The sequence below is a fragment of the Hetaerina americana genome, unplaced genomic scaffold, assembly GCF_022747635.1.
Source record: "Hetaerina americana unplaced genomic scaffold, ioHetAmer1.1.p SCAF_9, whole genome shotgun sequence".
In the NCBI taxonomy this organism is placed as follows: domain Eukaryota; kingdom Metazoa; phylum Arthropoda; class Insecta; order Odonata; family Calopterygidae; genus Hetaerina; species Hetaerina americana.
The window spans coordinates 71,711,584-71,735,842 of NW_027287538.1; the positions used below are offsets into that span (position 1 = coordinate 71,711,584).

General features: G+C 36.8%; 1 protein-coding gene across 2 annotated transcripts; it reads left to right on the top strand.

The window, feature by feature from the left end:
- The first annotated feature begins 446 nt into the window (after positions 1-446).
- LOC139698785 (serine/threonine-protein kinase RIO3) lies at positions 447-22,936 on the top strand. Of its 2 annotated transcripts, none has more exons than XM_071597697.1 (12): positions 447-615; positions 769-923; positions 1,006-1,196; positions 1,288-1,400; positions 5,357-5,608; positions 8,775-9,025; positions 10,573-10,699; positions 10,848-10,917; positions 13,582-13,733; positions 13,902-14,081; positions 19,908-20,015; positions 22,044-22,936. In XM_071597697.1, exons 2-12 carry the CDS (start codon positions 790-792, stop codon positions 22,164-22,166), a joined length of 1,701 nt encoding a protein of 566 aa, XP_071453798.1. In that variant the 5' UTR covers positions 447-615; positions 769-789; the 3' UTR covers positions 22,167-22,936. The 2 variants fall into 2 exon arrangements, with proteins under 2 accessions (XP_071453798.1, XP_071453799.1); XM_071597698.1 differs by lacking the exon at positions 447-615 and adding an exon at positions 671-693.
- The last annotated feature ends 1,323 nt before the right edge of the window (positions 22,937-24,259 follow it).

Sequence of the window (24,259 nt, forward strand, 5' to 3'; positions counted from 1 at the left end):
AAGAGAATTATTTTGTTGGTTTTTTTCCATTCAAACCTACTTTTACCGGTAGATTACCTGTAATAATAAGTTTTCTTATGCTTATGAATAATCTGTCGTAAGAGCACATGTTGATGATGGCTTGAAGGGTAGCTGTTCTATATGTCCTGTATATGTTCATTTGAAATAAGATTTTGTTTTGTTCATTTTTATATGTAATTTATCAGACTTAGTACTTCACTTTTCTTTCAGTAATTGGGTTGCCATTTCGTGTGCTGCCTTTTTATAAAAGATATCCAGCAATTTATAAATTTTCACTTGAATGACTTTTCTATCTTATTCAAGCCGCGCGATAGTAGTGGTACCCCAACGCTGTCTATAACATGTGGTAACTACGACGTATTTTAAAACAACTCCATCTTCGAGCAGTTTTCTCAAATGAAAGGGCCCACGTGAACAGTAGACGGTCGACCGTCCGTCGTCGACGGACCCTGTTCATTATTAGTTTTCCCTAAAAATACTTAATTTCAATTCTTGCGTTGATATTTGCAGTTTCACTTTCGTTGCTGCTGCTATAATTGCACAGAACATTTTTTAAAATTTGTTTGTAAAAATTTTAGTTGGACATTATTATTTGTGAGTAATATCGTAATGTATTGCATAATTTAGTTTTTCGTGACTTTCGTTCTATGTTTAAACTTCTCTATATTTGAGGTGTATACTATGAAATAAGCTAATTATTAAATGATAATGTTAATGTTTTTAATGTCTTAAAGTTGTACGTATTAGTTTCAGCACAATTAAATTGTAATGGAAAATATGGAACCTGTCAAAGTAATAAATACGACCGTACCAGCTTCACCTTGGGGAAAAGTTACACCATCTGCGGAAGCGTCACTAGCGGATATAATGTCAGAAGAATTGGCGAAAGATTTGCAGCTCAAGTAAATATAACGTATTCACGTGTTATTCTTTGAAAGGTTAAGTTTCTATTATCATACCTAACGTAACTAAATCGTTTTGCAGAGATGAGTCTTACTTTAAAACTGATACTTCTGACTTGGATTTATTGGCTCTTGGAGACGACATCGTGGATGTATCCACTCTTGGCTGTGATAGCGATGAAGCTATAGCTAGGGCTCTGCAGTTGCAATTTGATAAGGAACATGATGATATTCTGAAAAGGACTGAAATCAAATTCAATGGGGATTCCAAAGGTGGGCACAGAACTTAACGATGGTTGTAATGGTTATTGTTTTGTAGAATTTTATCTGCTCTCTCTTTATTAGCTTTTTTTGGTCCAATTAGTGTCCATTTCATATACCAAGTACCGAAGTGCGCCGTACAGTGACGATTTTGAAAGTGATTCCGAATCCGAAGAAGATGTTGATGACCGACATCGAGTATGGGATAGTTTTGAGGTACAGTACCTTACAGATGTCTACCTTTGTATGACATATAGATAGTTGTATCTTGATCGTATACATAGCTGCTCTATGTTTATAATCATTCATAACATTAGGTCGTGATGTTAGCCCTCTTCCATGTCAATTTTTATGATTAAATATTGAAATGAAATTAGTGTGTTTGTGATTCCACACACTTAATTTAAAAATACGACCCAGATTTCGACTTTGAATGTCATCACCTGATGGTCGAAACCTGGGTCGTGTTTTTATATAAAAACGTGGAAGTCAATAATTTGATTTCGATATGTTATGCAAATTCCATAAAGTTACGCCGGAGACAACAAATTTATGTTAAAAAATGGAAGCAAATTGTCGTTAAGACTTTACCGAAGAGCCAAGTGCTCTAGCTTATATTGACATTGAGATTTAATTGTTGACAGTGAGAGTTTCATTGCGAGTCTTTAGGGGTTACGGACATAAAATAATGACTGGCGACTACCACTCTGAGCGGCTTTCTTCATTTGAGTTCGACTGCTGGTTACTTTGATACCCGTAATAATAATGGGTTTTTTTGTCATTAGATCTGCAACTACTTAATACCCCGCAAACCGCCGCAAGGGTGTGTGGCGGGGGGTGTTAGACAAAACCCGTAACTGAGAAAAAAAACCTCATGCAAAAGTAACAAATGTTTACAATCCACAGACAAAATATGGTATGCACTCATGCAAAAACCCTTACAACCCACATGCATGCAGACACTTAAACTACCAACTAACATACACCTGCACCTACAAATATATTTGCAATGTTTAATTTTTGTTGCGACTTGTGAACTAAATGTTTTTAATGTCTTTAAAATGACTTCCATTTCTTACTATTATGATTCCTAATTTTCCGGGGAAAGAATGAGTATTTGTATCTATCTGTAGTGGAATCTGTCTCCCTTATTTTATCTTTGTGGTCTGATCTACCTAAGTAGTGTGGGGCCATTATAATTCCATTAGTGTCATATTTAAATTCGTTTGTTCTGAACCTTTCTAAAAGTCTAAGTCTCACTTTTTCTCTGCTTATCTCAAGTGGCTCCCAGCCTAAATCCACGAAGAGACCTGTCACACTTGTGTTCTTATTTTAACAATTTTTAACGAATCTGGTGGATTTTCTCTGGACGTATTTAATTCTTTTTGTCAAATTTTCTCCCTAGGATCCAAATTACTTGCAGCATATTTTAAATTAAGTCTAACGAGAGCAAAATAACACCACTCGTTAACTTTCTCATTACATCTCCCCTCTACCCATTTAATGAAGCCAAGTTTCTTAAAGCAGATCCTCATACTGTCCTGATCTGTGCTCCCCATGAAAGGCGTGGTGTTAGAACGATGTCTAGGGTAGATGGTATGCACAATCTACCCTTGACATCGTCATACGGCATACATGCCTTGCACATAAATATAGATGGGCACAAACAGATACTGAGTTTAGGGAAAATGTTTAGTATATCAGCTTCTAAGTATTAAGTATCAACTTATTGAACAGCCTAGCTTCCGGGTAGGTGAAAGATTTTTTATTCGATGATAACATATCATAAATTGAGTAGCTTCAGGCGTGATGTGGTGGAAGTCGAACATAATGAATAACTGATCGTAGCACTTTTCCACTTGATAAAAATATTTTTTTTTACGACTGGGTTTCGATGTATTACATCGTCATCATCATCACCTGATGATGATGTAATACATCAAAACCCGGTCGTAAAAAAAAATATTTTTATCAAGTGGAAAAGTGCTACGATCAGTTATTCACGATAACATATCAATTTTTGCGCTGTTTCATGTATCATATTGATGCACATCTGATCTTACTGGTAGAGTTTTTAAGTTCACCTGGATTTGTTCTTGAAACAGGTATTTTTATTATTATTAAAAATACACATGTGCTGATAGACATTTTCAGGTGGCACACAAGTCCCAAATAATTGCAAAAGATAATACATAAAACCAGACTTCAAAACACAAATCTCTTTAGCAAAACAAGTGAATCCCCATCCCATTTAAAACTATTAATCAGCAAGAAAAAAAAAGATAAATTTAAAAAATATAAGCTATTACATATAATAAAATACACCACACATCAATCAAATTATTACATATATGCCTTACATCTATTCTTAAAAGTATAAAAGTATCCTTGAATTAATGTTGTAATACTACTTCTTGCAAATATTTGTTGACAATTGTCTTTAGCAATAGCATTTGTAATCAATCTTAGGCCAAGCTCCCCTCATGGATGTGACAAATGAGCCCATAAAAGTGTTTCCTTCTATAATTTCCGTAATTCATAATAGATTATATCTATCTCTTCACTGTGCATAGTTCCTTTTCATTTCCCATATTGCTTTTAACTCTTTCACTACCAAATATACCTCAACCTTAGCTAGCTATAGTAACCCACATTCTCCTTTTGTAAACTCGGCAGACTAATATATTTATCATATAGTTCCTACGTGTATTCTTTCAACCTTTCCTGAATATCTTCTGCCTAAATTAATGGTATTTCCGTTGTCTCATTATAGTACGAACAGATTTTCATTTCTTTCTCCGTGTTAGTTATTTCACTTTCCTGTACAGTGCTTTTTTTAACCCTGCCTCTTCCAGCTCTCTGTATCCTCTCTCTACTCTTTCCTCCCCATTTCTTTCATTATCAGGTTCTCCTCTTCTTTTGTTAACTGCCATAACAACATGAATTGTGTCTCAAAATGGAAATGCAAACTAGCGAATGAAGTGGGGACAGGGACAAGAAAATGTCTTCATGAATAAGAATGCAAGTAAATAGAATTTTCTTTGAAAGGCTGTACATTCAACACATGCGTGCATCCAAATTAGGTTTTGCTGCCATGCACCTTCAAAAGTCCGGAAAGTCAAGGGGGAATGTCACAAGAATTGATCAAAATGTAATTTGCTGCAGTGCGTAATCATTTGGAATTGTGCTGATGTGTGAGGAAGAGTATTCGATGTGCTAGTGACACACTAAAATGAGCTAGCACACCAGCTAAAATGTTTACACCATTACTTTGCACTGAATAAGGCCCACAGTCTTGGCTCTCATTTTGTGGAAGATGCACGGAAAACTTTTCATTTCATAACATGGCTTCAACATCATAATGATTCTTCCATGTGATTATGCCCTATTCCCTTGAAATGTGGTTGAATGCACGAATGTGTACGGTGGGGACTACATTCTCCTTCAATGTTTTCCAAGGTGTCCATGCTATACTAAGTGCTAAGTTTTGAAAGGCTCCGTTAAAGAACAAAGATTAATGTGCAATCATTAAAATATATGATATTTATTATTTTAATTATCAATCAATCATTTATAGGTCTTTTTATAAAACAGTGTATTTTTCCAGAGCAAAAGTTGTCTAAATTACAGGACTGATTTCAGTAAATATCATCTGGTGTATATCATAAAGTTGTGTTCTGTAACAATATATAACTGTGACTCATATATTCCTTCCAAATGAATTGATACTGGTAGGAAAAGGTGAGCACAAAATTCATCCAACAAAAGGTATTTTAGTGGGTCATCTGCGTTTCATGTTAACCAGTTTTAACTGTGAGCTCTTTATGTTCATTTTTCTGGAGAGATAAGGTCACCTCTCATCAAACTGTCTTTAGAATCCCTGACTGAAAGGGTGGATGAATGCACTCTATAGGAATTCTAATAACTTCAATTTCAATCTATTTTTGTCCACCCATAAGTGGCTACAATTACAATGTGCAATACACCTCCGTGTATGTTAATGCTTCATGGGAATATGAGGAAGTTGTCAGGGTTGATATGTCAGCATCCGCGACTGAAATTGATGCTGACTTGTTCAACTGTGTGCCAACCTCAATTCTGATTGTGTTCTGATCCATGTGCTTGGTCCTTGAGCATCTGTAGCCAAAATGTTTCCTATTGCTCCCTTCCAGGCATCGAAGAAGTCCTTCGCTCAAATTCCGAGATGTGGCTATCGACGATTGGGGGCAGGTGAGCTCTCTCCAAGCGATGAAGTTCAGCAGCCGGAAGGCAGCCTCGGCAGGTCACCAGGGAAGAGCACAATGGTCACCAAGCACGATGTGGTCACTGCTGATCGTAAGAATGCATGTCGTGTCATGACAACTTTCCCTCCTGAAGTGTGCACTGGTGACGGAGGGGGATTTGACATGCGTCTCTCCAATAAAGTGAGTCCTGTTCTCTCTACACACACATATCATATGTTCCCAACCATGCAAATGGTGTGTGGCAAGGAAATAGGGCTTTTGGAAAAGTTTTTTAATGATTGTTTTGGAATTGGGACTTCGAAACGACCCTTTAACACTTGCAGGAAGGTTAAGTCTCTAAATTTTTTGTATCTGCATGTGTTCAAATTAGCAAATGTTAGTTGAACTGCAAATAGTTGCATCCTGGTGTGTCATTACACAGTTTCTAGTGATTGGGTATGAGCAAGATATTAAGGTTCTCCACTCAAAAGGATAGGACCTCTAATGTATCTATGCAGAAATTCAGGATTGGAACAGAAAAGTGCCAAACCAGCCTTCGAATCACCCATACCGTTGCATTTATTCTCCACTGAGAGCAAATGTGGCACCCATCTTAGCGAGATCTTTTTCATACCCAATTTTTTCTTGCGAAACTGAAAACACTATACCTTGTGATATGCTTTTGGCCTCTACTATTTTGCAAAATTTGATTCATTGATCAATCAAAATGATATCGTGGATTTCATCAGTCATTTCAGAGGAAGTCACATCCACCGGATGTCCCTAACTATGGTCAATATTTGTGGATGTACGGCCATGTTTAAATTCATTTATCCAATTGTAAGAAGCCATAAACACAAGAGCAGATTTGCAATGAATTTCATTCAACTCTGTTTTGATCTCTTCTGTTGTTAAACCTTTTAAATAGAAGTGTACCAGAGTCATTTTTGCCATTATTCTAAATAAACAAAAGTTTGGCGCTTCAATTGACAATGGAAATGAAACCACCCAATTTATACAGCTTAAACTTTACCAGCAGTCTAGTGAAAGATGACGCTTGCTAAAAGCAAACATTTTCCGTACCTACAAGTGCAATCTTGTGGATTTTTAAAAAATATCATTTAATGATCCATTTATAAATCAGATCATGAAGAAATTCATTTACATGAATTTCTTCATGATCTGATTTATAAGGATTTCTGTCATGGTCTGATTTACAAGGATTTCTGTTATAGGCATCACAGACAAAAAACAACTTGGAGGCTCTTCGAGTCACCTTTCATTCAAAAGGGTATGAGGTGGAGGGAAAAAGCAGGGTCTGTGTGTGTCTGCAAGGGTGCCTGTGATTGCTTGCCTTCAGTGGCAACTTTAAAGTGCACTTCCTATTAGTCTTCGAAGGTTCACTTGAAAGTGGGACTGTCATGCAAGGTATCACTTTCAAGAAAAGAAAGGAGACGTGCATCCTGGATACAGGAAATTGAGAGCTGAAGTTAACTTTTGATATAAAACTCACCCATTTCTTCTTTAAAATTAGTTATTTTAAAAAGTACAAAGGTTGCTATTTATATTTTGGGCTTAATAATGAAAAGACAGTAATTTATTGTTGAAGATGGCTTATTTTTTTCCGAAGTATTCTTCATGATAATCAATACACTTTTGCTTGCGCTTGAACTTATTTTCGTAACACTTTTTCCACTCCGATTGAGGTCCCTCCAAAACATGATTTTTGAATGCATCAACGGCTTCTTCAGGCACCGAAAAAGTTGGCCATGCAATTTTTTCTTGATATGCGGGAATAAAAAGAAGTCATTTGGTGATTAATCAGGGCTGTACGGAGGATGACCCATCAATTCGACGGTTTGGCCAGTCAAATAGGTACGTAGTTGTTTCAGCCGATCTGTGAGAGCTTGCATTGTCATGATGAAGAATGATCCTTCGTTGCCGCTTCTTTTTCCGTATTTCACCAAGCACTTCTGGCAAATAAATGCTCGCATACCATTCAGAATTCACGGTTCTGCATTGTTCTAACGGCACGGTTGGCACATGTCCAGATATTCCGAAGAAACAGGCAATCATTTGCTTCGATGTGCTTGGTGAACCAATCACTTTAGTCGGATTTGACTTGTCTTGGAAGATGGATGGCTGTTTTTTTTTCGGGCTCATACGCATAGATCCAAGATTCGTCTCCTGTGTAGATGTTATGCGACACAGATCTTGATGCGCCATTATTGTACTTATTTGTTGAGCATTTCTTTGCACCAATTGACACGAGCATCTTTTGGAGCTTTTGTCAAATTATGCGATATCCAACAAGAACAAATTTTTTTCACAGCTAAAAGTTCATGCAATATCTTATTGATACTTGTCATACTCATCCCCAATGATGCCTCAATCTCACGATAAGTCACTTGACGATCTTGCTTTACCATTTCTTGCACAGCATCAATGTTTTCTGGCACAACAACTCACTTTGAACGACCTTCATGACATTCGTAGCTGAATTTTTTCTGGTAGGTCGTGTTTTTGCTGGTATTGCATTTTTGTTCTTCTCCTTGATTTGGTTTTGCAGTGATATCATGAGGAAGAATTTGAAATATTTGAATTTAAAAATTTTTTGAATAAGGAAGAACTTCTGAAATATTTCATGAGCTGAAAATGGTGCAAGTTTTCACATGCAAAGTTTTTAAATAACATCATGGTTAAATGAATTTATGGTCATATGATTATTTTTGGAAGTAAAATATGATGTCATATTTAATATTTTTAATGATATATTAATGCCAATTTCTTTTCAAAAAAAATGTTACCAGTTGAGCTCTGGTCAAGTTATACCCTTGTGTATGCCTTGTCATTTTACTTTGTCTATTCAGTTGGGATAAGTCCCTTTGTGCAAGTTTCTTCACCTAACACAAGCCTTCTTTCGATATTCTCACTATTTTCTTTCAACCTTCTCCGGAAACACTTTTTAACTCTTTTACCAGCTTCAGATTATATCAACCAACTTTGATGTTTATATTAGTGCTCCTATTTCTGTAGTATCTCATTATTCCCATTTCCTACTCCTATAATTGAAAAGAATAGACAATAATGGGCATGAGCATCTCAGCCCCCCTGCTGAACACTGCCAATCATGGCTCTCCATTTCCTCTCTGCACCTGGACAGTCTGAGACAAGCTCAATAATATGGCTGAGTTTACTCCGTCTAATGCCTTTTCGAAATCCATATTGTGGTGAATGCAGATATAATAATAATAAGTGCATGATTTCATTTTTATTCTATTGAAGCGGATGATAATAGTTGGCGCGTTGACTAGAGTAGTCGGGGCCAGAGGCACCTTGAGAGTCAACCTTGTTGTTATTTTTCCAGGTGTTCAACAGCCTCCGTGCGCATCACAAGTCAGAGTCGAAGCGCCGCCTGCGGGTGGTGGACAAGAGCGAACGAGCAACATGTGAGCAGTGTCTTGACCCCCCAACACGCCTCCTCCTCCTTAAGCTGCTTGATGGCGGCACGCTGGAGGCAATCCATGGTATCCTCGGCACTGGGAAGGAGGCTGTGGTCCTCCATGCCATGGGCGGGGCGGGAGGTGGTGGCAGTGAAAAGAAGGCCGGCGGTTGGAGGTAACCGTTCACCTCAGAGTTAAAATAATCATATTTGTTCGCGACATTACTCTTTGAGAGAAAATTTTTTCCACTGGTGTTTTTCACTCTTTCTGTGTATGCCCATACATAAGCCGATGTTTTTTTGTTTTGATGATTCATCATTAAAAATCATCTCTTGGCTTAATTGGAACCTCATTCCATTCCTAGTCCCATTCAATTCATCATTAAGAATGAAGTTTGCATTTTATTTCATTCAAAGAAGCTTCTTTTAATTTTATGTTGCTAACTATTTTATATATTTTTCCATCAAATCACCACATTATATTAAATTTTAATTAGTTAATTAATATGTAGATTGAGGTTGAAGAATTATTTTAGGTTTTTGAAGTGAAAATTTCTAATGGAGCTCCTTGCATTCGCCTTTCTTGCTTGGGAAGTGAAATGGTTTCTGTGTGATAGAGACGGATAGGCTTTTATGTGGCATTTCATTTCTCTCTCTACTTCTATTTCTGTCGAATTATGTATCCACTCATTCCTCAGCCGGGCTCTGGCCGAGGCTTGACATGGTTTGGGATGGAGTCACTGCAGCCAAAGAAGTTGCCTTCTGTCCTGCACAGTGAAATGGTCGAACGGTGACAGATACAGCATTTCACAACAGCTTGGGACATTCATAGCCTTAAATGATGCTTAATGGGTTGCACGGATAAATCAAGTTTTCACTTCTCTCACTTGCCATTCATGACGTGGACTCTTTTTTGTTATGACTTACAACTACAGTAGTTTGTTGTGACAGAGTCCACCGGAGGCCTACCCCTAGCCAATAAACTGCTGTAAACAATAGTAATAATTGCTTTTGCCACCATCAACTCTGAAGATAAGTGCATAGGTTCCCAGAAGTTTTTTCAAAACATCATGAGCTTGAATTAGGAAGTGTGTTGCTCAATTAATTATGTTGAACTGTTATACTCTCTGTAAATGAGTGTAGATAATATATATGAAAATTAGTTGGGGGGGGTTAATCTTGCCAATTTTTTTGGGTTGTTAATATTTATTCCAGGCTTCAGTAATTTTTGCCTTAATCCTTTGATCCATACGTCTTATGTGGTCTCCAGGAAAACCTCGGGTTGAAACATGTCATGTAGTGGTGTCCATTGTTGATTGAGGACAAAGTGTTCCCGAGCAGCATTGGGAGACAAACTGGCTTTCCAACAATTGTAGTCTCTGAATATAGCATCTCTTATTTCATACTTACTTGATGTATTCTTTTTAATCTTAATTTTTCCTCATTTGTCCTCTTCCGTGGCACTAGAAATGTGGTCACCCTAGTCATTAGGAACCATTTAAGGCTTTTATTAATAGGTAGAATTTCTTGAATGAACAGTTAAATGTTGTGGCTAAGGTGTATTTCTGACTTGATTGTTATGACAGTGATGGAATATTAACTTTTTATGAAAGCGTTATTCACTTAAATTGTAGATAATCAAATATTTTGCTTAATTGTTGTCTTTGATTTCTTGTCGTTACTGGCTTCATACTTAAGCGTACTGTTTCTCATTTTCATTTAGTTCAAAGGATTTAGTGATTCCAGAGGAATGTGCGATAAAGATTTTTAAGACTACATTAAATCGCTTCAAGTCAAGAGAAAAGTATATCAGAGAAGATTACCGATTTAAAGACAGATTCTCGACACAGGTGAGACATTACATGTTTTTGGTTTGAAATAAATGAAATATTTTCCATTGTTATTATCATCAATTGAGTAAATGTTATTATTTAAATTTTTTTTCCCAAGAGGGAAGATCTGTTGTTAATTTTAACATGCATATATTTTTATTTCCAGAACCCTCGTAAAGTTATTCACCTGTGGGCTGAAAAGGAAATGCACAATCTAACTAGAATGCAGAAAGCAGGTGAGATCACGTGTCAGATCTACTCATGTTTTTGTCTCTTTTGTATAGATTGTCGTAAAACCACCACATTTTTTTCTTGAAGGGTCCAGAGATCAAATAATTACAGTCAACGATAATATAGCATGAAGGGTCAGAAAAAATTATTTAAAGCCTTTTTTTGAGATTTTGTAGGTTCCATGTACCACTTAATAGAAAATTACAAGTTATGATCGGTACCGACTGGAAAAATTTTTTTGCATAATTCATTGTGCAAAATTAAATTTTTTGTTATTGTTTTATAAATATTTTAATTTGTCGTTTTAAATTTAAGTTTCATTGATTATTACCTGAGTACTGAAGCAGCAGAAACCTCTGCAAGTTGAAACATTCTGCATTCTCTTCGCCCATGACTGCTTCTCATGGTGAAGAACACTTTTCACGGAGGTGTTTCTTTGCATTGGGTGGGGGACAGCAAAGAGTCACATGGAGTTAGGTCTGGACCAAGGGATAATGGGAAATGCACTCGACACATTTTTGCGATATTTTCAGCGTTCACACGTTTGTTTGTGCATTATCGTGGTGTGGTATCCACTATTGCCTTGGAGAATTTTCGTTCCATCCCTTTAGTTTGGTTTATTTCCATTTGTGTACACTCACAGGGCATTATGGTATACTTTTCCATGAATTTAACAAAATGAAATGGCATAACTTTCCCAGCAGATGCCACAACTTTGGCTTTTCTTTGTTTTGGTGATGCCATAGATTTCCATTCACAGCTTTGCTGGTTGCTAGCAGGATCGAAGCAATTTGGCCCAGTTTCATCAGCAGTGAAAGGCTTTGAAATAAATTTCTCATCTTCGTGTTACTTTAACTGTGCAGAAACACCTCTCATGTGTCATGTTTCTCTTTCCACGGTTTGAGTGGCACCCAATGAATATTTAAAGTATTGCTGATAGTATTATTAATGCTGTTCACTAATCTTCTCTTTCAATGGCAACATTAACGGTGTTGATGTTTGCTTCCTTGAGAGCAGTGACTAAAGCAGCTCTAGGTTCACCTTCCTTTAAACAATTGATTGTTTCAATTTCTCCATGTGTACATACATAGATGTATTAGGTGTCACCATCGTAGAACAAGCAGGGAGGAAATTCAAGGAAAACTTTCAAGTCTGTGAATAGTTTTCTAAAAAGGAATTCGAGTCCTAGAGCTACAATTCCCTTGACTCTTAACAAAACACAGCCTGGCATCCTAAAGCAAGTCGGTCTGATATTCCACATTCTTCTTCTTTCCTCCATTCATTCTGTCCAACATCCCCATCCTATTCCTGCCCATTCCATGTTTGCCTAACATTCTCCCCTCTATCACAGTCTTCAACATCCCACTGCCAATCAATATGCTCGGCATCCATCTTTCCTGCCTCTTTTGTATTTATCTCTCAAATACTCCCTCTCCTCCCCCGCCATACCCAGCACTTCCTCATTTGTTTTCCTTTCTGTCCACTTGTCATTTTCTCTGAGTTCTCTTGTCCTCGCATGAAGTAGCCTTTACCTTCTTTGGAATAAGAACTAACACTGATCTGATGAAGTCTTCATGCCAAAATCCTCTCTCGTAAACGCTATGAATTAATCCATAAAAACTCTTTCTCTCCCAGTTTCCTAAACCTATATGTAGTTCCATAGGAATGTTGCCTACTCCCACAGCCTTATTTGATTTCATTTCCCTTAATGCCCTTTCTATCTTATCATTGAGAATGTGTGGACCTAAGCTATCTTTATCTTCGTTATGTTCTCTTTCTATACCAAATCTTGCTGGTCTAATTTCTTTACGATACATTTCTCAACATATATATTTCTTCTCTTGGATCTTTTCTGGTTTAGCTATATTTTTTCCTGACTTTGATTCTTTGCAACGATTTTCCCTTTTTGCTCCGTGGCAGTGTTTTAACCTTCCTATATAGAAATTTCCCTATGTAGGCTTTCCATACCCTTACCATGCTTCCTTAGCTTTATTTGTTACCTGTTTCAGTTTATTGTTTAACCCTTTGTGCTCCCTTCTACCTAGCTCTGTGTTTTTATTCTTCCATTTCCTTCTCTCTTTTATCTTTCTACTCATCTTGTTAATCCATGATTTCCTTGTCCTTTTCCTATTAACAGTTCCTATAGTTTCTTTTGCGACCCTCAATATTTCTTCTTGTGTATGTTCCCACTTTTTCCCATAAGTACCCAGCTCCTTAATGACAGAAACAGAGAAAAGCACTAGCAATTTTCCACTTAATTGCTGTGAATAGCTTTATAGCCACTATGAAGTGGAAAATTGCAAGTGTTTTTTTCTGTTTCTCTCATTATAGAAGGATTCCGCCTCATTAAACCTGAAAATCTATTGTATATACTCAGCTCCCTTGCCTCAGTCATGATTTTCTCTATAGCCTAATGACATTCCTTACTTTTCGATCCTGTATTAGTACTTCTGTGTTTCAAATCTTAAAAAGGATTGCTTTGTAGTTTGGCATATTCAACTTAATAGCTTGAATTTGTGAAGTACCTACAGAACCATGTATTCATACTGTTTTATTTAGCTGTCTTTATTCTGAAATTTTTCAATTCATTTTCACTAAGTTTACTTTTACTGGTTACCCTTACGTTGAGCCCGGTGAATTACAGATCCTTTTTTTTTCTTTCATTTTAGGTATCCCATGTCCAGATGTAGTTTGTCTGAAGAAACATATATTGGTAATGTCATTCATAGGAGATGGCGAAAAGAATATAGCAGCACCCAAGCTGAAGGATGTCATTCTGAAGCTGGAACAATATGTAAAAGCTTACCATCAAATTGTGGATGTGAGTTATGAAGGTTGTTCTAGCTGTAATCCTTCATTTGATTTGCATCGTATCATTGGTACTCAGCTTGATCCCGGGTCAAGATGTTGTCCAACATCAATTGTCAATTTTGCTATGCCATTACATTTAGTCATATTTTGGTATTTGTTTGTTTTGAAATTTCTGCAGGCAATGGTGAAGCTGTACAGGGATGCCGAATTGGTCCACTGTGACCTCTCCGAGTACAACGTGCTGTGGCAGTCGAAACTGGAGCGCTGCATCATCATAGATGTCGCCCAGGCTGTGGATTCATCTTCTCACCCCCACGCCCTGCCCTTCCTGCTGAGGGACTGCGAGAACATTTCGTCTGTGAGTGCAGTGCGATTGTTTTTAATTATTTTTACAATACTTTTATTTAAAAGGAAATCAAGTGTCCTGCATGATTCTTCTTTCCCTTAGATTGTAATGATTTTAGAAAAAATAGTCGAGGATTGTTGATGCAATCAACTCTCTTGATTATCCATTTGCAGATTATGTGTTTTGTGGATTACCCATGTTATTCTCTGTCTTGCACCTCACAATTTTAATACAATTTCAATTTTAAAGACGATTAAATGCTTTGAAACTTCAATTTAATTTTTAAAAAATACAAGTTTGATATACCTGGGCTTTGGTAATAATTTTTAATTCGAAAAAATGAAAAATTTTTAATTGTATTTAATGAGTTAATTTAATCATTTTTTTCAATATGCATAATTTCCCATTATTATCTCACCTTACATTCATTTAGCCTCGAGAATTCTGTATTCTCTTTTAAAGCAAGCAAATACGTAGCTTTATAATGTAGCAAATAGTCATTAGCTACTGTATTTCCCGGCCCATACGATGCACTTTTTTTACTTCAATATATCCTCTAGAATCAGGGTGTCTCTTATTAGGCTGGGAGGGTATAATAATATACAGGTATAATTTTGACCTATAAGTGCAAGCCACTTCCCTGGAAAAATACTTATTAAGTATTGTTGTCTGCATCAGGTATAGAAAATGGTTACCTTGATCACAAATTTTGATAATATCACTGTTTTGAGTCAGCAGTAAGCAATACAGTTTGAAGGGAACCCCTCTCTGCTTATGCATGCATACACACATACATTGTATCTTTCCCGATAAACTCTACATGCATTCCACCATAAGTAGTATGAGTGTCATGATGGTAAAGAAAATGATTGCTTTTACTACAAATTTCCATTGTTCTAAAATAATAACAGAAACTAGGCATGGCATTAAAAGTTGAAATGATAATAACCTCATGGAACCTAGCGAGAGAGAAGGTTTGCGTACAGTATTGCATTTGAACTTGAATTCATGAATTCTGCTTCTGAACACGGAAACAAGGCCGCTGAAAGGTGTTTTGGCCCAACGGTGACAAATTTCTGGGACTCTACAATGAATAAATGTTGATATACGTGTAGCTGCCAGGTTTTTGAATGCAAAAATTCAATTTTATTCTTATTAAGTGTTAGCATCAAAAGTAATTTGATCTTTTCTGTCTAGTCCAAACATTTTTTGTTAATTGTGATCTGATAAAATCAGGGTGAGTCTTATGAGCCAGGAGATACGATATCTACACTGCATTATTTTCATCCATGTCTTGATGAATCCTTCTTCAGTCATCTGTTTTTTCCTGGCTCCATGACAGGTTTAGCTTTTGGAGGAAAGTATGTTGTCATTCACTTAATGATAGTGTTGCGTTCTTGTAAAACTATAACTGCACCCTTGAAAAATGCCACTGGAAAAAGGTAAAAAAGTGCATTCCATCACTTAACCCTCTTAGTGCGGCAGGGATTTCAGGGGTACTAGTGAGAAGTGCGAAGGGTAATTTAAGAAAATGTATCACCTTAGAAAAAAAAACATTATGAAGTTATTTGTTTAGATATCCATGTGCAGTTTTTTTATTTTAAAATATAATATTGTAGTTAATAATGATGTAATACATTTACATCATCTGAAAAATAAATGTAATTACTACAGTATCATAAATTTGAAGAATATTTTTTTAGCAATTATATTTCGATTTTTAGACACAAAACTAATATTTTTTTAAAATTATTTTTCAATTAAACTACGATATTTAAATATAATAAAGAATCAAAAAGACATGCAGAAAATATTATAAATAAATAAAGAAAAACCAGTGAATTGCAAATTTTTTTTGTCAGCCTCTGCATAGTTCGATTTTGTTGAAAAGGCTGATCTCACTGAGTCAAATTGGGACTTTTCCCCTTTCCTTGAGACTGCGTCAATGTGCTTACAATCTAAAGGCAGAAAAAAACCAAGTTCTGACTCACAGAGAACTGCTGACAATGTAATCCATTACACAGGGCGCAACGGATTAGATAGGATGGACGGATTAGATAGGATGGACGGCAAGAGAAACCAAAATGATTACAAAGCAGTGTTCTCATTTCCATCGTCTCAACAAAGTCTGAATAAGCAGCTATATATCAACACCACGACACCACAACACATTCAAGAGATTACAGATGAAAACAGATTAGTAGCCTTTCAGTGGCTTTTCATAGTGGAAAGACCACTAAGAAAAAAAAAACGAGCAAACAATTAGGCTGAGCTTCCCGACATGTACAAAACTGAACGAAAAATTATAGTAAGAATTATACTTTTTGAAAAGCATTTAAAATTGCTATTAAAAAATTAAAAAATTAGTTACGTAATTCTATGGAATTCAACCTATCGATAGCACAAAAACCATAAATTATTGAAGAAAAAACCATAAGTTACAGTGATTTAAACAATAGCCTACGCAAGAGCCGATATATTGGCCCACCGCACTTTTCGCCAGGGATACGAAAGCCGATATATCGGCCCGCCGCACTAAGAGGGTTAGAAAACTCTAATTTATGACATGGAATATAAAAGGAGTCTCCATGTATATCCGTTAAACTGTGACCATCATCTTCTAAAAGCAGAGCATTGTCGTTGCATCCATTGGTCTATTTCTATTGCCATTCTTTTCAGATCATTGTATATTGTTATTCTCGTAGTACTTTTTATACCATCTATAAGTTACTTTCTTGACCTTCCACTTCCTTTTCTTCCTATTATTTTCCTGGAAGTTGTAATGTCTGAGAGCATGCCCAACAAATTTAATTTTCCATCTCTTTTATCAGATTCTTTTCCTCTTTAATTTCTCTCAATACTATGGTGCTTTTCTTTTCCATCCATCTTATTCTTGTTATCCTTCTCCAAATCCACATTTTCATTGCTTCCAACCAAGCCTTTTCCCTCTTTCCCATTGTCCAAGTTTCGCATCCATGCAGTAGTGCACTCCAAATAAATGTTTTTCCGAAGGATTCTATAATTTCCAATTTCATTCCAAGAAACTGTGGGAGAAGCCGCAACAATAATTGTAACTTTTTGACGGAGTCATCCGCTAATATGCATTTCAATGCAACAATGCCAGAGTGTAAATTCATTTACCTTGCCAGTTGAAATGAGTACATACATATATTTTTAAATTGTTTTTTGCCCCTTTTTTGGGGGATGTCTAAAAAGTTTGTATCGCTCCACTGTAGCGGGAATACATATAAACATAAATATTGTTTTCAACGTATTTTTTTGGGTGATAACATGAGATTGAGGGAGTGCATGGTTTATAAACCATGGGGGTCCATTTATACACTATGGCTCATAGAAAAAAAGGGGCTAGAAAAAAGTTTTGCTTTACAAAAAGAATAGAAAATAGGGGAGAAAAGAGTTAGCAAACACACATGCATGACTTGGCTTACGTCTTCATTTCTGCCACCAGAACCATCCTCGTACTCTCTGTGTCCAGTTGTGTGTTCGACGTAGCAGTCCCACGCCCACCAAATGACATCACTGACAATGAGCTGCCTCTTGGTGGTTCGGTATCGTCGTGGTAGGCCCAAGGACTAGAGGGTCCCGGTTAAGGCAAATGATATTTACACTCTGGAATTATTGCATAGAATTCCAATTTCATCTGTTTTTGTTTCCTAAAAGATTCTTTTTATTTTCATATGCCTTCTTTGCCAAGGCTATCCATCTTTTCACTGCATCTGCTGTCTCTTGTGATTACACTCCTAAGGTAGCAGAACTCTTTTACTTGCCTTCATTCCACTGTTATTAAATTTACAGGGGGTTCTGTTCTCTTTCTATAAACTATCATAGCTCTGGTTTTCTTCACATTTCATAGCGCTGACTTTGAAACTAATAACAGCATCCACTTATATAATATGAGACAAAACTACAACCTACATGTGAGGTCAACTAATTTAACCTTGGCTTCGAATGGCCCCAAGTCTACGAGTATAAAACTATATAATAATCTACCTGAATGTATAGAAAGAGAAGGACGTGTAGCTGTGTTTAAGAAAATGGTTCGTGAGTTGCTCGTTGAAAAGTGTTATTATAGTGTCAAAGAATACCTGAGGCCTAATTTATAAATTTGTAGCATTTTCTAATTTTGTAATATTTCTTATTTTTGTAATAATTTCTATTTTTGTAAATCTTGTACTCGACAAATCCTATGCACTTGCCAGTATTCCATTACTATGCACTGTGTCTCTTGGACGAATAAATATTATTTTTATTATTTATTTTCAGTTTCCATTTATTCCAAGCTGTGGACAGGGTTTTGATCATTTTATTTATCTTTGGATGATTCTGGAAGGGTCACAATACCACCTGATAACCTAATTTAGTGTATCTTTCTTCCATTTATCTTCATAGCATTTGTCCTTTCCTTTATTATTTCTAAAGTCTCTTCAATAGTCGTACTAGGTTAGGCTTAATAGTAATGCACACTTGCTTGTAGACCACAAACAAAAACAAATGGCAAGATCAGGCAAAAAGTGTTCATTGAAGTACAATTCTTAAGTTTCAAAATCATATATTTATTTTTCATCATAGTCACTGTTAAGACTTACTTATTTCTCCCAACATGTAACAAGTATTTTCATTCCGTCGCTGAAAAAACTTCCGACTTTTCTCGAATCCAGGACTTGACAGCTGCCTTCACCTCATTGCTCGAGGTGTAATGATTCCCCTTAAATTGTCTCTTGAGTTGAGGAAAAAAATGAAATCTCAAGGCTCAAGATTGGGGGAATAAGGAGGTTGTGGAATTGGTTCATATTTCAGGTTTCGCAGAGCCTCTTGAGTTGCGCGCGAGGTGTGTGGACTAGCATTGTCATGTTGCAAGATTATTGGCCTTTAACACAACAAACTTCTTCCTCGGATATTCCAGTATGGTTTGCAAGTTATTCTCTGGCCATTTTGAATCAAATCTTCGACAAGTTTGCGATGTTTATCGTCTGTGGCAGTGATTGGATGTCCGCTGCGTGTTCCATCAACAATTATGGCTTTTCCAGGCTTGCAACTACGAAATTTGACTACCCATCGATTCACAGTAGACCTATCAACAGCATCATCACCATATGCAGCCTTTAAATGATGATTAATCTCAGTAGGAGTCACTTTTTCAGCTGTTAAAAATTCGATAACAGTACGCTGTATAACTCACATTGACATAGCACTTGAACTCGTCTCCATGATTCCACTTCTCGAAATACACAGGATGAAGGCAATGACCTCAAACCTGCACATGTATGTTGTGGGAGAGAGAATGTTACTTCCACAAGCCACCAGGAGTGCCTGTGAAGGTCACTTCGTTTGTAGTGTACTAGCATGTGTGCATTAGTTTTCAGCCTACGCTCGTATGAGTTAGATATCTAGGTATGGCAAAAGTGGACATCCTTGTCCTATTCTTTTTCTAATCTTTGCTTCTTTCTCACATCCCTTTTCTTCTATAAACCATATTTTACTATGACCATATTTTTTTTTGCATATTTTGGTTGTCTGTGTTTTTCAATTGTCCTTGCGTCCATTTGAATGGATAACCAACAGTTTACTGTATTCCCTGTAGTTTCTCCAAGGTTTGCATATCTTCTTACTTTTCACGTAATTGTCCTTCTTATTAGCAATGAATTTCACTAAAAATACAAAATAAAGTAAAACATTTAACTGGGGTCATCTCAAAAGTGAGGCAGTGGTAAGCGGTTGGTTTGTAATGGCATGAATTTAAATCCCAGCCAGGTTCCGATTTTATTAGCATGGTTGAATCCAGAAAAGCATGTGAAACTGTTGTCATTTCCTTTGCAGTTTTTTCGGAGGAAAGGTGTGAGTGAAGCCAAATCTGCCAAAGAGCTCTTCACTGAAGTGACTGGACATGCCTTGAGTGGAGACAGTGAGAAGACACTGGAGGAGCAGGTGGGTCAACGCTCGCACATTTGTCTGTGATATATAAGACACTACAGGTAAAATAGTAACATAAATGGCACAAGTGGCATATAAAGCAAAAATTCAAGCATTGCTGTGTGTAGGAATATTTGGGAGGCATCTTTGAGGTATTCACAAATACTGCAGCTTAGCAACAGAAAAACTTTTTGAGTTGTCTCTTGGAGGAACCATTTAAAGATTTGATGTGATAAGGATGAATTGAGATTCAATCGCTATCTCAGGACCAAGTTGATATTTCTTGTTCCCAATATGAGACAGTATTCAAGTCGTCGTAAATCCTGGTCAGTTGATTGTGTGCATCACAGTATTTTTTTACCATTTCAATGATTATTAATGCACATCGACGCGGTTAAGAGAAAAAATGTGCAAAGCCCTTGGATTAGATTTAGTTATCTGTAAAGTGTGTCAAGGGGTATAGCAGGATTTATGGGCCACAACTGCTGTCTTAGAGTGTAGAATGCACTAATTGCAAAATGGAAGCAGCCACAGATGTGCAGATTTTGTGTTGAGTATAGAGTTTCCAATATATTTGGATTTTCTAATTACATCTCTTGAATCTCGCCTTTGCTTGTATTGTTTGAAGGCTCTTGAATGGGGTCCCTGTTGTTATTTGGTTAGAATTGTATACTTTTTAGGGGAAACTTTCACCAATGCCTGAATTCCTTCTCTGTCGTAAAGTGTCATCAGTACCATGGAATGTGTTAGCTTGCTATCATGTTCGCCTTTTTCTGCCTTCATGCAGCAGGATAAATACTATTTAACATTTCTAAGTCCATAGTTTTCCATGACTTTTTTAGCTGTCATATCTGTAGGTGAAGGTATTATACTTTTACTAGTCATTTTCTGTCTATTTCTTTAGAATTTTAATTAATACAGCACATGAAACAGATTCTTGAAAGCGGCTGTTTATGTGAGGTAGAGAGGATGCATGTGTCTTTGTGTGAGCTGTGTTTCTGGATGATGCCATGGACAATGCACATGGGGCTGCTGCCAGACCTCTCGTCATCCAAGTGTCACCTAAGCTCAAAGCATTGTGTCAACTGCACGTCTGCATCGCCTGGAGTGAGAGAAACTTCTTTGTGGTCGCTCACAATTATCCCCCATCCATTAACCATGTAATGGTTGCCAAATGGAGTGAGAAACTCTTGTCCTCTCATGTAGTGCATGACCCATGTGGTATTATCTTTAAGAGTTGAGGGTGGTTATGGTCCATGCTAATGAAAAAATATAAATGGTTGTCCAAATAGTGATTCTGTACGTTTGGTGATCATAAGGGTGGTTGGTTGTGAGTGACCATTGTCATAACTTGACGAACAAGTGTATTACATGTGATTGTATACTTGAAACCAGTTGGTATTGTAAAATATTTCTGAAAATATTTTAGTATGTTTTAACGAGTGAAGCTCATAGGAGTGAGTAACTGAAATATTTCAAAATCACACAATGGATGAATTTGAGCATCTGAATTCCAGAAAGAAACACTTGAATGTGTATCAACAGAAACTCTTTATTCATGAATCTAAAGATTATGGTAATTGTAATTTTCAATTAGCCTGAAGTTCTCTCTCTTCTCACCTGAAGTTGATTCAGCGAGTTGAAACTTGGCTCTTGACATGAAATTGGTGGCAGGCACTAAAAGTGTTTTTCAATACTTCTTTCCAGCATGGGAAATTTCCATGAAGTTAACCCTTTAAGCTGTACAATTTGAGCATTACTTTCCATCCTTTAGATTTTAAATGCATTAGATTGGTTTAATTTTCATTTTAATTCAATTGAATGACATGGTGCACTTATTAATTTAAAGTTGTTCACGCAAATTACACATTTTGGGCTGGGGGCCTACCCATTATTGGATCAGAATTTAGATGAGAAAACAACCGTGGTGTTTGGTGTTAATATTTTAAAGAGTTGCCTGATTGCCAGGCGGTCCAATCTCTCACTTCATGTGACTTGCTTTCGTTTAATCTGCTGACTTGCTCTTCTCCTGGGCCATTGTAGGTCCAGGATTATGAGGAGAGCAAAGAACATGATCTTCCCAAGTCCGCCTCCTTCGACTGCTGCTGGGAGCATTCCAAGAAGCAGGCCATGGCCGATGAAGCCAAGAGACAGGAGGAGCAGTAGCCAAGATTTAGATGGCTGGGGGTGGGCGTTTCAGAGAGAGGGATGATGTGTGGTTTATTGCAAGGGGTTAATATGGCGGACAAGGGGTTGCAGACCAAGTTTTGGGTATTCCTATTGTTCTCGAGTTGGTGCACATGTCGGCAAGATGTAGTTCTGGAAAAGTATACTACCAGTTAATATTCTGGCTTGTGCAAACTAAAGGTTGTGAATCAAAATGTATAATTTTTAATGGCGGTGGAAGTGACATGACGCTTTTATTTTTCCCCTTAGTGCTGAAGCATCTTTTCTCATTGTTTTGGTGGAATTGGCCCATAATCGGCACGACACCCAGCTATAGGTGTTATTCCCATGGTAGGTTGAAAATGTTAGTCTGTTCCTCTCTCATTTTTGAAGTAACATTTTGCTAAATGGGTGTAATCTTCTAATCTAATGCATTCATGCATTAACTGTCAAAAAAGTTTTTCCCCTGCTAATTTCTTGTAAAATTCCAAGTAAAACATTACAGAAACAGCTGACATTTTGATATTTAATTGAGTAAAATGTTCTCTATATCTTTGCTTTTGTAATTCTTGTTGAACTATACAATTGCATCTTAAATTATTTTGGGTTTAACCACTGCATAATTCGTGATTGATCAAAATGTGGAATTGCATTGAGATTTAAAATGAGGGAGATGTGATCTATCACACATCTGTTTATATCTTTAATGTTATTTTTTCATCTTTGAAAGCTGTACAGAGGTTATTGAAATATAAATTCTCTAAAACACACATTATTTGGATGTTTTACTGTTGTAGTAAGAAATGATGTTCTCCTTGTGTTGTGAGTGATCAAGTTCAACTTTTGACCCTATAAAAGTCTTGGCTGAAAGGGTCTAAGGGTTCGATTCTTGCCCCTGGGCAAACTCAGCTCCACCCAAACTGTGTAATTTTTCAGATATCAGATCATCCTGGGAAACCACAGGTAGCATACCGGGAATAAGGAACTGGCTCCCTCTGATTACCCTGTTGATAGGCGAATTTCACATGCAATCCCGTTCACTTATGTATGAATAATAACCCCCATGTATGTGTTTACGCTTCATCATTAAGAGGTGCTCTGCCTTTTGCTTGGACCTTTGCATTCCTTCTTCTCTCTGAAGCTTCCCTTTGTCTTTCAGCTTGTCCAATGCCTTCCTCCTCTCTTTTCATCCTTTCCCCCACTGCACAACCTTAAGACTGCATTAATGTCTTGTGAAGTGTTCAACTCTTTTCCTTTTCCTTCTTTTTATTCTCTCCAGTGGCCTTCTCTCAGCTCACACACGCTGTTAAAACCTCTCAATTCCTCACTTGATCTGTTAATTTTATTCTCTCCATTATTTTCTATGTTTATATTTAAAGTGCCTCAATTCTTTTCTTCCCCTCTTGTTCTCAATGCCTATGTTTCTGCTGGGTACAGAAGCGCTAACTTAACTAAAACATTTAATGAATCTCTTCCACAGGCCATGCTGCTTATAACCAACCTATTCCTTCCATTCCTATGCTATACCTATTTATACTGTTTCATATTTCATTTCATTTGTGCCCATAACCTTTGTACTCAGCCAAATAAAACCTACTTTGTGATTGAGCATGTAGCATGCAAACATTTTGGAAGGTTGATAATCCTTGAACTGCCGAGTAGTACCCTGCTCTGTATGCCATTGAGACTTGATTGACACTGTTGTTACTTATTCAGTGACTGCAACTTTGTGGAAGAGAATTCAGCCAAATAGGATGTGTTATTCCGCAGTTTCTTTGGAATTTTTTAGGATGTGTTATGTTAACATTATGGCTAAAATACTCATACATATAGACCTTATATTTGCTGTGTTGACTACAATGGTCCATTGATTTTACTAGACCTACTTATCATTTGTCAACTTTGAAAAAAATGTTTTTCTCATGAGTTTCAAAATTCTGGATTTCACATCCATATTTTGGAGAAATATCACTTATTTGGCATGGGCAAATGGCAAAGATGCTCGGTTCAAATATTTCCAGGTTACTGTGTACAGATGTGGGAAGGATAATGAATGTTTACTCTGCCAACAATTCCATATTTGAGATAAATTC

What these genes read in the sequence shown, in the direction of transcription:
- LOC139698785 (XM_071597697.1), top strand. Translation starts at nt 790, where the DNA reads ATGGAAAATATGGAACCTGTCAAAGTAATAAATACGACCGTACCAGCT. An exon ending in ACATGCGTCTCTCCAATAAA is followed by an intron (nt 5,609 to 8,774) that starts GTGAGTCCTGTT and finishes TTATTTTTCCAG; the next exon opens with GTGTTCAACAGCCTCCGTGC. An exon ending in AGAAGACACTGGAGGAGCAG is followed by an intron (nt 20,016 to 22,043) that starts GTGGGTCAACGC and finishes GGGCCATTGTAG; the next exon opens with GTCCAGGATTATGAGGAGAG.